This window comes from Haliotis rubra, unplaced genomic scaffold (assembly GCF_003918875.1).
Source record: "Haliotis rubra isolate DU_JTF1 unplaced genomic scaffold, ASM391887v1 Scf1447, whole genome shotgun sequence".
In the NCBI taxonomy this organism is placed as follows: domain Eukaryota; kingdom Metazoa; phylum Mollusca; class Gastropoda; order Lepetellida; family Haliotidae; genus Haliotis; species Haliotis rubra.
Genome location: NW_025765389.1, coordinates 52,790 through 67,664, shown reverse-complemented (window position 1 = coordinate 67,664; position 14,875 = coordinate 52,790). Strand labels below are relative to the sequence as shown.

Here is a 14,875-nt window from a genome sequence, read left to right as displayed (position 1 = left end):
GCGGGGAATGGCCAGTGGGATGCTCATCCTGGACCAATACCACTTTGATGAAACCCTTGTGTAGGGTGCTGGCTAAGCTTAAGTGAGTATGTTGTTCTTACGCAAGTCTCAACATTGTAACTGCTATGCCACAGAGATCAGTTCAGTGGTAAAGCCAGAAATGTGCAATCAATGAGAGCAAGTATGACAATAAAATCTTACGTTCCTGGCGCACCGAAGGTTTATGATCAACATGTATGACAATGTGTTAACGTTATCAAGGAGAATTGGCATTCGAATAAAACATCTTAGGTTCCTGGCGCACCGAAGGCACGCAGCTGGTGGACAAGAAGACTACTGGCCACTTGTATGCACAGTGTGCATGCTAACAAAACACATGGACATTCATTCATTGGTTTAATCATTAGCTAACATCAAAACCTGTCAGAAAATCAACTCCAGATTATGATCAATACCAGTATTGATGGATCCCATCTTTCAATAAATGTACCTGTGCCACGGCCGATGACTGATACAGCTCCTGACGGGTCATGACAGCAAGATAGGAGATGTTGGTGAGGATGTAGACAACAGCGACTATCGACACACCGATGATACTCGACAATGGGCCGTTTCTGGATGTTAAGGACGCCAGTTATTTAAAGAAAATGATATCAACTTCAGTGTTCCACTACAGAGTTTCTCTTGCAGAATGATGTACCGTTAGGTAGGAGTGTTATCTTAAAGTTTGTACAGTTTTAGATATTTCCAAACAAGCGAAATGCTCATCCATATTTACGACAAGGTGTCTCTTCGGACCATGAAGTTTTATCCCTGGATCTAAGTCAAGACTAAAACGGTAGGTTCCATAATGATTAATAGTCCAATATTACATATTTTGTGTAAAAAGTGAAAGTGAGTTTTTGATTTGAAAAGTATATTCATGAAATAACAAGTGCACCACACGATTGTAAATATATCTTAATCACATAATGTCATTCTCAAAATGATCGAAGCTTAATGTTGATTGGTTGGTTGTTGTTTAACACCGCACTCAGCAATATTCAAGCTTTATGGCGGCGGTCGAAGCTTATATTTTCAATCACTAAATCAACATTATATATCGCGAAGGAATACAATGCCTGAGTGAACTGCCCCATGTTTGTTTACATTCGCACTTACCTAATGGAAACATCCATCTCAGTATTCATGGGGACCATTGAGCAATAGCCTTATTAAGAAAGTAGGCATCATGCTGAACCTTATCAAGGAAGTTCTTGTTTGGTGTTCTCATTTGCATATTTTTCACATTGTGAAAAGAAGCTTATCGGATTAGTTCGATAGCACAATGGTAAACATGACTACCTTTGTGGATTCTTCACCTCCTCTATCAAGAAGTTCACATTGTTCCTTGAAAGACAAAGATTGCATATGATTTCTTCCATATCAACATATGTGCGTATGCTGACTAAACACACATGAATATATAATTATTGTTGAAAAAGTCTCATGTTTCGTGTCTGAACCATATCTCATAAAAGTTTGAGTACATGTCAAAGAGGTTATGTACTGGTAACTTTGGCTGTCCGAAAGGTATACTCTTTTTTGCTGTTGATTTATTATGTTTTGAAAATGCTATGTATGTTCAAATAAAAGCATGGTTCATATTCCTTTTCGAAATATTACTCTTCAACATGAATTGTTTGCCAAGCAGTTGTTTGAACTGACGGATTACAAAATCCATAATTTATAGATGACAAATTAATTCATGTACTATAAGGAAGACTTTTTTTATCAAGATAGACTGAACAATCTCAGCATTGCACAGGATAATACTTGGTGGTGAATGCTTACCACTAACAATAACTGCCCTACATGAAAGAGATTAACATGAGCAGGATGACATCAACAGGGGACGAGGAGCGTTGAAACTCTTTATGATTGGTAACTTCAGGCTATAATGATTTCGGTATAGACCTTAGTAACGTTGTCCAGTCAGGATACGGTTGTTAATTATACCCCACTGCCTGGTTGTTTGTTGGTTTCATACCAAGTGTTTTACGGTCTGAGTTCCAGTGAACTACTTTATTAACTTGGGAATGAATACGTAATAACAGAAAATACATGACGTGGAATTGTACAGGATTAAGTATACATGGGTAGGGTGAAGGATCGCTTGCTTACCGCAATAGGATCTATACCGAAACGTCGCTTTAACACTAAAATTGTTATCCATAACTTGTGTTTATTTGGTATTCCTCAAGTCTCATTATATCCCTAATCATGCATCTAACATCAGTTCAGAAGCAGTTAAAATATAACTTGTAAACACAAACACAGCTTAAGTTTTACGCCGTATATCTGAAACGATCTTCTAAGGAGAAGTGTCTATTTCTCATTCATGTGTATGTCATTTACAGACATATTCTTAAAATATCTTGTGGTGGTTTAGACATCTTCTACGAGACAAAAGGAAATTATATGGTGGAGTATTATCATGGACAAATGCATCTGGGAGGGTAAATAACAACAGAGATAAGATTTATTAATTTAAATATATGACCTATACATCGACATATTATGTTGTGATATTGTGAACATAATCAAAAGCTCGGGTCAGGATGACTTGTTGTATCAACCCACACGAGTTTCAGTTAAGTGACAAACCAACACGCCACCACATACCCAGCACCGTTTCTGACATAGTCTACCATCACTTACCATCCATTGTATGCAAACATGACCGAGTAGTACGCCAGAGTGATATCCGAAACCACAGTCACAGTACCCTCAAACCCAGTTGGTAACTCAGATAACGTGCCTGAAAGAGAAGGACTTATATAAATGTTCTATATCCTTTGTTTCATGAGCATTTAACTATGTTGCAACCATTGACTCATCATTACTTCATGGGTTTTTTGTCCACACTGCGCTTTTTTCAAAACGACTATTTTGACATTTACATTATTTTCTCGAAATTTTGAGGTTTTTGTCGTTACTTCTATTATTTTAAAATTATGTCAACTTCATTTTAAAAACTAAATCATTCGAGCAAATAATCAATATTAAGAGACAATAATCAAAGTATCGAGTAAATAATTTGAAAATTCGAAATAGAACGAATAATGGATAATCGCTAGTGAGCTCTGAGAAGTATTCATTCTAAACAGTTTCAGTATCATCTGAATCTGGACTGAGACCTGCGTCTCATCGCCCCTTCTTCCTACATCCCGCGATATGTATGTAATACTGTTCAGAGTGATACCTCATTCGTTCTTCTGCTGCAAGCATCCACTGACAATATCTACCCTCTTTCTTACCTTGTCCAATTTTGACCAGTCCTCCTATGATGATCACAACGAGAGCTCCCAATTTGGCAGCAGTGAAGAAGACCTGTATCCGTGCCGACAGCTTCACGCTGTAGGAGGTGGTGATGGCCAGAAGAACTAGACAAGAGATGTAAGGTCACGTACAGGTGCAAGCTGGAATCTGACCTCGAACTCTCATAATATCATCTTCGATAACCTCCAGGGTATACCATACGATCACTCTCCACTATACCCCCGATGCATCCACGGCTTGGCCCCATAATTTTATTACCTCCCTTTGCTGGCTCCGCACTCACACAGTAGCAAATCAGCGAAGCCGCCGTTACATCCGAGCTTGCCAGTGTCAACAAAGATAGAGGTCGCAGTCGCGAAGGTTTGTTCGCAGTGCCACTCAGATTTTTGGGAAATAATACTGACAAATTGACAGATCTGAAACTTTAAAAAAATATGTAAAAGAACTCCTTCTACCTCTTTCAGAGTACCTCTGCATCAGTTGTGTTGCCATGTTTAAACGGTTAGATAATTTAAGACGCGAAAGTGAGTTGTGATTGGTTCGTTCAACTTCCCAGCGTAGACACCTGATTGGATAAAAAGCCAGCCAAGGGAGGTAATATAATTATGGGGCCAAGCCGTGGATGCATCCAGGGTATAGTGGAGAGTAATCGTAACGTATACCCAGGAGATTATCGAGGATGTCATAATACATACATGCATATTTTATATCTTTACCGTGAAAGGGGTATTTTGTTGTTCAGTTCCTTTCTAGAACGTTGTCCATCGTGTTTGGCAACTCATTCAAGATGGTCACGAGAACCATCGCTATCCCTAGGGATCTAGTTTTACCAAGCAGGCAATTGCCCGTGAGGCATTTATTTGGACAATGCCTTTCAGATTCTGAGCAGTGCAAGGAAAACTCTTTCAAGATGGTAACCAGCATCGACTGTCTGTGGTCGTGCTTGCAATATATGTGTTAACTCCCATTGAGCTTCTCACGAAGTTGAGTCTTGGAATGTTTTGGGGTGGGATATATAGATGCAGAAACCGATTTGCTGCCTATACAATAACTGTGAGTCCGAGAGTTGCCAAACAAACTGACCTACCAAGTACGCAAATCGCTATGAGTTTCTTTGGCGTTTCAGGAGATCCACACAGCTCCAGTAAAGTGGAGAAATACTCGGCGAACGTCAGACATTGCACAGCTCTGGACGCTGGGTTCCTGGCGATCTCGATGGCCCATACAAACATAAAGGCAGGGATAGGGCCGAATGTTTTCATCAACACTGCATACTCCCCTCCCGATGTCCGTGTGACCGATGTTAACTCAGTGAAGGTAAGTGAACCTGAAAGGTCACAAAATGGGTGAATAAAAACATTTTGTTTCCTTGGAGGTACATAAGATTTTCTATGGCTTAACTGCTTAAGAGGCCGGCTATAGCGTCTAGTGGATAACCCGCACTCCTGTTGAGCGGAAGGTTGGTGTTCGATCCCTAGTCGCGTCATACCATAAATACGTTAAAAGATTTTGTGACCCTGGAACTTTGTACTTGATATTTGCCATGAAACAATCAGTGTTAAAAATCAGAAGCATTGAGTTAGTTTACACATTCGAATAATTTCTACATCCACGCCTGTACTTGTGGAGTTATCAAGCAAACCGAACGTCGTACTTACCGAGGATAGCGAGGACAGCTCCGCTAGACCAAACCACCATACAGAGACCCACTGAGCCCGTGTTCCTCAAGACTCCTTGGGGAGTGATGAAGATACCAGAACCTACAAAATATTTAAGCTTTGTACGTTCAGAATAACCTAATCATGGACAGGTTCACACCGCTACCCCCTTCCCAAACAAAAATACACGCTTGCACGCACACAGACGCACGAGTACCAGCACCACCACCAGCTTCTATTGACCACACTTTGTTATATAGATAATTCACAATCCTCTTCCCTTCTGTTTTCTACCTCCTTACCTTTTAATGATCACGCCACGATTGACGGTGAGTCATATATATTTTCGTGCCTTCCCTTTCCGCACACTGACAACTCTCACGCCCCACTCTGTGAGTCACCTCATCGCAGTTCCTACTGCATCTCATTTCTTTCTTCTTCAATCCAACCCCTTGGTTTCCTTTCCTACTCCATATCATGCCATCCTATTTCCTATTCCATCCTTTCCCATTTCGTTCCGTTCCCTTCCCATTTTCTATCGCATCCCATCCAATCCCTTCCCTGCCATCCGTTCACAATCATTTCCAAATCCCTTCCTATCCCGTCTGGACCCTCTACTCTCCCTTCCCGTCTACTGACTGGCAATCCCTTCCTATCCCGTCTCCCTCTCCCTTCCCTTCACGTCTACTGATAATGGCAATCCCGTTCCTATCCTCCCTCCCCGTCTGGATAATGGCCCCTCCCTATCCCGTCTGGACCCTCCTCTCCCCGTCTACTGATAATGGCAATCCTTCCTATCCCGTCTGGACCCTCTCCTCTCCCTTCCCGTCTACTGATAATGGCAATCCCTTCCTATCCCGTCTGGACCCTCTCCTCTCCCTTCCCGTCTACTGATAATGGCAATCCCTTCCTATCCCGTCTGGACCCTCTCCTCTCCCTTCCCGTCTACTGATAATGGCAATCCCTTCCTATCCCGTCTGGACCCTCTCCTCTCCCTTCCCGTCTACTGATAATGGCAATCCCTTCCTATCCCGTCTGGACCCTCCTCTCCCTTCCCGTCTACTGATAATGGCAATCCCTTCCTATCCCGTCTGGACCCTCTCCTTCTCTACTCCCTTCCCGTCTACTGATAATGGCAATCCCTTCCTATCCCGTCTGGACCCTCTCCTCTCCCTTCCCGTCTACTGATAATGGCAATCCTTCCTATCCCGTCTGGACCCTCCTCTCCTTCCCGTCTACTGATAATGGCAATCCCTTCCTATCCCGTCTGGACCCTCTCCTCTCCCTTCCCGTCTACTGATAATGGCAATCCCTTCCTATCCCGTCTGGACCCTCTCCTCTCCCTTCCCGTCTACTGATAATGGCAATCCCTTCCTATCCCGTCTGGACCCTCTCCTCTCCCTTCCCGTCTACTGATAATGGCAATCCCTTCCTATCCCGTCTGGACCCTATCCCGTCCCTCTCCTCCCTTCCCGTCTACTGATAATGGCAATCCCTTCCTATCCCGTCTGGACCCTTTTCTCTCCCTTCCCGTCTACTGATAATGGCAATCCCTTCCTATGCCGTCTGGACCCTCTCCTCTCCCTTCCCGTCTACTGATAATGGCAATCCCTTCCTTTCAAATGACAGTCAATCAGTACTGGTAATTCATCCCTTGAAATCAACTGCGGCATTTCCATTTATGGTACCTGTTCCACCGAACTTACCAATAATGGATCCAACTACAAAGGCTATCCCACTAAACAGACCAATCTCTTTCTTCAGGGTTAACTTCGATGTGTCAGTTTCAACTTGAGGTTCAGTCTCCTCTGGAGTGTCCTCGGGTGTCCGTTGTCGCAGTTCCATGTCTGATAGAGACACCTTGTCTGGTGTCGTTGAATCTGGAAGTAGTGTTTTTCACTAATGTATTTGCTATGTTTGTGCTTAAGAGTGGGTGTAGATGTATTTACATTAACACAATCTGAGTGAGTGAGTGAGTTTGGTTTTACGCCGCTTTTAGCAATATTCCAGCAATATCACGGCTGGGGACACTAGAAATGGGCTTAACACATTGTACCCATGTGGGAAATCGAACCCGGGTCTTCAGCGTGACGAGCGAACGCCTTAACCACTAGGCTACCCCACCGCCCCTAACACAATCTGAAGAGGTAGGGTGTTAGACTGCTTGGTTGTCGTCCTTAAACACTGCCATATAATGGATCCTCACATTCCAGTGTACCTGTGAAGATCCAGGCTAGAATATTGATCTTCAGTAACCCATGCTTGTCGTAAGAGGCGACTAATGGGATCGGGTGGTCAGGCTCGCTGACTTGGTTGACACATGTCATCGGTTCCCAATTGTTCAGAGCGATGCTCAAGCTATTGATCACTGGATTGTCTGGTCCAGACTCGATTATTTACAGACCGACGCCATATAGCTGGAATATTGCTGAGTGCGGCGTAAAACTAAACTCACTCACTCAAATTCCAGTGATTGACACCATCAGTACAAATGAGTTATCTCCCACTCCATAAAGGTTCCCAAGTGGACGCAACGTGAATGACATCAGCTCCATAGTGGCGGTTCAGTGTCTAAAGACGTTTTTATTGTTGTGTTTGGGGGATATTCTATGCAAAGTTTGAATTAAGATGCTTCCTTAGTTTGAGAAAATCTCCATATCCAATTAGACTTGTAACAAAAGTACAATGATCAGCCAAACTAAAATATGTTCATTCAATTCATTCAACATAAAACTATCAATAGTTATTTTTATAAATTTCCACGGCAAGTCTGAACCAGACAAACCTGTGATTGGTATTGTCTGGACACGAAGGGACGCCATCGGCCAGGTCACCGGGTCGGACCACCTTGAGTGAATGGGGACGTATCTTAGGCTGGAATCGCTCCAACATCACCTCATATCACTCACGTCAAGATCAGCGCTACAGTTTGTCACCACTGACTCTCAACGTTAAAATCGCCTCGTCACAGTGGACGATATAAGGGGTGAAGGACACCATGGACAGGGAACATGATAACTCCGGTAGAAAGGGACCGGAAAAATTAAACTTAATACGAAATCAGTTGTTTAAATGAAAGCCGTCATATAGCTTGAATATTGCGGCGTTAAGCAACAAAACCAAAAATCTGTCTATTTTGACAGACTATGTTTACAAAGACAAGGGAACAAGGGACACGCCCAAACAGAAAAAAACAGCGTTTTCAAAATGACAATAGATATAATTGGTATTTTCGGCATAATTCTTGACGACAAAATTGTTAGTAACCATAAATAAAATAGCATTTCATACATGTAACGCAAGTTTGTTACTAAAATATTACTGTATTTGGAATGGATACGTGACTTTAGTTCATAAAGTGTTAACTGTGAAAATTGTTGGTAATCATAAAAACAACAACATTTCATCAAGATGATGTCCGTTTGAAACTAATAGCCGTTTCTATGTTCTGAAAGGATACGTGGTTTTAGCCCATATACTGTAACCTGAGCGGGTTGTCTTGCAAACAAACACATCTCACTGGACGGCGGTTGTAAATCCCGGGGTGCAATATGTGTTCTCACGAGAAAACTATTTATTAACACTAAATAAATTATTTGAGACACGACTCGGGATGTAGAACTTGTCGATGTAAAATATAATAACAGCATGGTTTCAATATATTCAGTGGCTCATAACTTTTTATTATAGTATATTTATAGCGCACATATCCACGGAACTGGTGCATGCTCAAGGCGCTGGTATGTTTCCGCTGGTATAACTGCCAACGGCTTGCACAAAACACAGCCCTTCTAAAGCCATTGAATACCCGGTCTCAATACTCCGACAACAAAGACAGGATTACACACAGTCGAAAAACTGTGAATGAAACAGAGAACATCAGTGATGACACCCGGTGCTCAAACAGGTGTCTTGAATTGATAGTTGTTGCTTTGTGGTTGGTTAGCCTTTGAAATCATTTATAGATGTGAAATATTTTTTCATCTGTAACGTGAAAGGCAAACCATCAGGCGAGTCGTAATTTATTCTAGGAACATGTATTCATGATCAGGCCCTGGGACTTTGCTGAATGTATGTTTAACTGTACCCAACTGCTTGTACGGTTATTCATTCCATGAATATAACATGCTTGTCGCAAAATGTACTTTAAATAGAGAACATGTATTCAGGCCATGGAACTCTTCTGATTGTATGTACCTGAATGCATGTACGTTCACTCATAACATGAATACAAAATAACAAAACAAACATAAAACATTGTTTGCTTGACCTGGACTCGGTTACTTACATGACATGCAAAACGTATCCAGCCTAGACAATCCCTTACTGTTCTACTTTAAGAAGCTTTGCTGGGTTCGTCGTTTCGTGACATACGTCTTATTCGGCGGTGATACCGGCGTTTCACAAATCAAACGAACCAAGCTTTAAAACATGGTATGCAAAATATCAAGTTAAGGTTTTGTGGTGTAGTCATAGACGTCTTATTCGGCGGTGACATTGGCGTTACAAAAATCAAACGAACCAAGTTTAAAAACTGGTTACACACCGTCATGGTATGCAAAATATTAGGTTGAAGGTTTATGATGTAGTGATAGACGGGTTATTCAATGTAACAATGTCAGTATAATACCCATGACGTCACGTGGCCACGAAAGAAACACGTGGTTCCGGCCAAGGTCACTGAGTATTAAGCTTGTTATGTGGACAGATGTACCAATATGTACAAAGGTCTTTTGTAAATGGGATATTCATAAGGATCTGTAAATACTGATGTCTTTGCTCGAAAGACTGAGATCCGCGTCTACCTATATGTCAAGCTGAACATGAAAGCGACAGAGTTTGTGTTTCATTTGCGCGTCCGTGTGTGTCCGTTCGCGCGTGCGTGTCTGTGCATGCGTGTGTGTGACTGCTTTGTTCAAGTCTGGACTCCTGTATTGTGATGGCCCTATCAGATAGCATATTGCTGACGACGAGCCGGCGGGACGTTTTTGTATATCTTGCGCGCCGGGCAGGGTAACAACAAATACCACATTTAAACGTCTTATACATGTATATACACCTGGAAAACGTTCAGTGGTGTGTACACACAGTACGTTGGTAAAACCGCATGTCTCTCCGTATGGGGAGTGAGTGAGTTAAGATTTTACGTCACATTTGCCATATTTCAGCTTAAACAAGTTATATATTCCTAATACATAAAGTTAAACCATAAAAACCTGCCAACTAAGGACAGTAAAAACAACTAGAATATCACAGATAGAAATCTAAAACCTTTTTACTATAGAATAATATACAATATTAAAACAGGCTATAGACTGCCAACAACTGAAGGTAGATCACCATACTAGGGACCATGGGGACTTACAGTACATTTGCTTCCTGCATGGACCCTAGCTGGATTTACACCATCCGATCAGCTACCAGCATTTTAGACAATCTAGCCATAAACTAATATAACAAATATACTGCGGTTAGACATAGTAGTAGGTTCAAATTTACTTTAATGCTTTTGGGACTTACGTATCCTCTCAGGATGACAATAATGTCACAATACTTTAGCTCCAATGAGGATACATCCACTAACAATCTCAGCTGTTAATTTTTACTACCAATCATAAAAAATTATCTACTTACACAACGTTAATCAAACATTATCTACCATCTCTATTTCTTTTTAAAATACAATGATTAAATGATAATTAACACTAAAAAGATCTTTCAGTGTTTTGACATTGAAATACTTTTCCATTGTGTTGGTAAATTCAGCACCGTCAAGGAGGACATGCTTGACCGTGATTCTTTCATCACAGGGGATACAAAGGGGGATCTTCACCTTACAGTAGATATTCATGTGTATATCTTCAATGGCCAATATGACATCCTAATGTAATGTTTTGACTGGATTGTCTGGTCAAGACACGATTATTTACAGACCTGCCATATACCTGGAATGTTGTTTGAGTGCAACGTTAAACACAAGAAAACAACACTTGAACACAGTTCTGTTAGAGGTCTTCGACAGTCAAGCGGTTTATACACATACGATAACAGTTATCGTAATTTATGGCGGTCAAACATATTTACATTTTTAGTTGTTAATGTCATAGCGTAACGTCATTTCTCTGACGTTTATAGACGTCGGTTGTGTATCAGCTTCTAGAAGGTTGCAGACAGACGTTGACAGTTGTCGAATGGCAATCTCGTTGTTTCAGACATGACGTTGAATGTAGACACACGGTTTCACGGAGCTCAAATTACCATAATATGGTTTGGTATGTTATCGTATGAGTACAGCCATACTTACCCTTGTCCGTATCCATAGTAACAGCTACACACACACGTATGTATCCCTCTGTGTAGTCCTGTTGTACCTGTGTTTAGACTGGAGACCGGGACGCTTGCTCGCAGCTCGTCCATGTACATGTTTGCCTTGTTGTAAAATGAGGCCAAACCATGTTTACAATGTAGGTATTCATAAGTGAAGAGCTGGATCTTCTTACTTCACATATCACGAACAAGATGACGTAAATAGGATACGAAGTACCAAATAGATGAAGTACATAGCTAGGTTGCGAACGTGGGTGTAATTGAGTTGTTACTGTAGTAGATATGACATAAATCGTATCATTGATACAGCGTTTCCTACAGCTGTAGCACTATTGATACTGGTTTCCTACAGCTGCAGCACTATTGATACAGGTTTCGTACAGCTGCAGCACTATTGATACAGGTTTTCCTACAGCTGCAGCACTATTGATACAGGTTTTCCTACAGCTGCAGCATTATTAATACAGGTTTCCTACAGCTGCAGCACTATTGATACAGGTTTCCTACAGCTGCAGCACAATTAATACAGGTTTCCTACAGCTGCAACACTATTGATACAAGGTCTCCTACAGCTGCAGCACTGTTGATACAAGGTCTCCTACAGCTGAGCAACCATTAATACAAGGTTTCCTACAGCTGCAGCACCATCATACAAGGTTTCTTACAGCTGCAGTACCATTCATACAAGGTTTCCTACAGCTGCGGCACTATTGATGCAAGGTTTCCTACAGCTGCAGCACCATTGAGACAAGGTTTCCTACAGCTGAGCAACCATTGATACAATGTTTCCTACAGCTGCAGCACCATTGATACAAGGTTTCCTACAGCTGCAGCACTATTTATACAAGGTTTCCTACAGCTACATCACCATTGATACAAGGTTTCATACAACTGAGCAACCATTGATACAAGGTTTCCTAAAGCTGCAGCACTGTTGATAAAGGTTTCCTACAGCTGCAGCACTATTGATACAAGGTTTCCTACAGCTGCAGCACCATTGATGCAAGGTTTCCTACAGCTGCAGCACCATTGATACAAGGTTTCCTACAGCTGCAGCACCATTAATACAAGGTTTACTACAGCTGAGCAACCATTGATACAAGGTTTCCTACAGCTGCAGCACCATTGATACACGGTTTCCTACAGCTGCAGCACTACTGATACAGCGTTTCCTACAGCTGCAGCACTGTTGATACAGGTTTCCTACACCGGCAGCAGTATTGATACAAGGTTTCCTACAGCTGCAGCACTGTTGATACAGCGTTTCCTACAGCTGCAGCCCTGTTGATACAGGTTTCCTACATCTGCAGCACTATTGATACAAGGTTTCCTACAGCTGCAGCACTGTTGATACAGCGTTTCCTACAGCTGCAGCCCTGTTGATACAGGTTTCCTACATCTGCAGCACTATTGATACAAGGTTTCCTACAGCTGCAGCACCATTGATACAAGGTTTCCTACAGCTGCAGCACTGTTGATACAGCGTTTCCTACAGCTGCAGCACTGTTGATAAAGGTTTCCTACAGCTGCAGCACTATTGATACAAGGTTTCCTACAGCTGCAGCACCATTGATGCAAGGTTTCCTACAGCTGCAGCACCATTGATACAAGGTTTCATACAGCTGAGCAACCATTGATACAAGGTTACCTACAGCTGCAGCACTGTTGATACAGCGTTTCCTACAGCTGCAGCACTGTTGATAAAGGTTTCCTACAGCTGCAGCACTATTGATACAAGGTTTCCTACAGCTGCAGCACCATTGATACAAGGTTTCCTACAGCTGCAGCACCATTGATACACGGTTTCCTACAGCTGCAGCACTACTGATACAGCGTTTCCTACAGCTGCAGCACTGTTGATACAGCGTTTCCTACAGCTGCAGCACTGTTGATACAGGTTTCCTACACCGGCAGCACTATTGATACAAGGTTTCCTACAGCTGCAGCACTGTTGATACTGCGTTTCCTACAGCTGCAGCCCTGTTGATACAGGTTTCCTACACATCTGCAGCACTATTGATACAAGGTTTCCTACAGCTGCAGCACTGTTGATACAGCGTTTCCTACAGCTGCAGCACTGTTGATACAAGTTTCTACAGCTGCAGCACCATTGATACAAGGTTTCCTACAGCTGCATCACTACTGATACAAGGTTTCCTATACCACTGATACAAGGTTTCCTACAGCTGAGCAACCATTGATACAAGGTTTCCTACAGCTGCAGCACCATTGATACAAGGTTTCCTACAGCTGCAGCACTGTTGATACAGTGTTTCCTACAGCTGCAGCACTGTTGATACAGGTTTCCTACATCTGCAGCACTATTGATACAGCGTTTCCTACAGCTGCATCACTACTGATACAAGGTTTCCTATACCATTGATACAAGGTTTCCTACAGCTGAGCAACTATTGATACAAGGTTTCCTACAGCTGCAGCACCATTGATACAAGGTTTCCTACAGCTGCAGCACTGTTGATACAGCGTTTCCTACAGCTGCAGCACTGTTGATACAAGGTTTCCTACAGCTGCAGCACTATTGATACAGCGTTTCCTACAGCTGCAGCACCATTGATACAGGGGCTAATTTCAGCCATAGTACCACTGATATAGGGTTATTTACAGCTACAGCACTATTGATGCAAAGGGTACCTACAGCCTAGCACTAATGATACTGGTAATACAGCTTCATTGCTACTGATGCGGATTTCTGCTACAGCTATCGCACCATTAATGCTGGTGTGGCTCACAGCTTAAACATTATTGAAACCCCTGCAATTTTCGGCTCGGTCACTATTGATACTGGTCTGGCTATACAGCTATGCTTAGACAACGTTCAACATTAGCTTAGCAGATTCTGAGGTACACAAAGGAGATGGCCCCGCAAGGCAGCACAGAGTATGTTTCATTTCTGTTTATAAAGGAGCATGCGCGGACTACAAACTGATACCCTGGACACAAGGAATATCAAGGGAATCTGTGTATACTACTCACACTTTGCTAAGGATCACAAAAATTGACAACTTTACTTAAACGTAGACATATAATTTGAAATTGTATCCATTTAAAACTGGATGAATAATAATATGGTAACCCCTCATTAGGCAAAACGTCACTTTAAGCTAACCTTATGCACTTGATATACGAGTAACCATAAAAATGGTTTTCATGGTGCCAATCAACCATTTTGCAAATCATTGAACGAGTCATTGACAAATAAACAACACATGTCAATAGGAGGTATGTGATCCACAAGATGCAGTGACATACTGAAACCTAGGATCCATGCTTACAATAAGGTTAGGTATTTAAACCAAATTTGACCCCACGTGATAGTTTTCTGTTGAATCCATGATTTTATCCTTAGCAAAGTGTGAATAGTATGTATCGTATAAACACGAACACGAATTTGTCGAGACACGACGTGGTCTTTTCTTCTCACTCCAGCCTGGTGATCCTTTTTCAGTGATGCAGGTACTCGGGTACGATTGGGCAGCGCTATATTTAGGACATCAACTGTTTGCTCAGACTGAACATATACTCTTTCTGTCTTTTCTGGAAGGTGTTTG

General features: G+C 42.0%; 1 protein-coding gene across 4 annotated transcripts in view; it reads right to left on the bottom strand.

Annotated features, from left to right (window-relative positions):
* LOC124269406 (b(0,+)-type amino acid transporter 1-like) overlaps positions 1-11,449 on the bottom strand; it is a 65,738-nt gene extending 54,289 nt beyond the window's left edge. For 2 of the 4 annotated variants that reach the window (XM_046704411.1, XM_046704412.1), the window contains exons 1-8: positions 11,284-11,449; positions 6,686-6,859; positions 4,980-5,081; positions 4,409-4,648; positions 3,300-3,425; positions 2,701-2,800; positions 1,345-1,389; positions 491-614 (exon numbers count right to left, since the gene is read on the bottom strand). In XM_046704411.1, the coding sequence (XP_046560367.1) occupies positions 491-614; positions 1,345-1,389; positions 2,701-2,800; positions 3,300-3,425; positions 4,409-4,648; positions 4,980-5,081; positions 6,686-6,859; positions 11,284-11,299 (927 nt within the window). In that variant the 5' untranslated portion in view covers positions 11,300-11,449. The remainder of the gene's footprint in view (positions 1-490; positions 615-1,344; positions 1,390-2,700; positions 2,801-3,299; positions 3,426-4,408; positions 4,649-4,979; positions 5,082-6,685; positions 6,860-11,283) is intronic. The other 2 variants (XM_046704413.1, XM_046704410.1) reach the window with 2 other exon arrangements.
* Between the last annotated feature and the right edge of the window lie 3,426 nt (positions 11,450-14,875).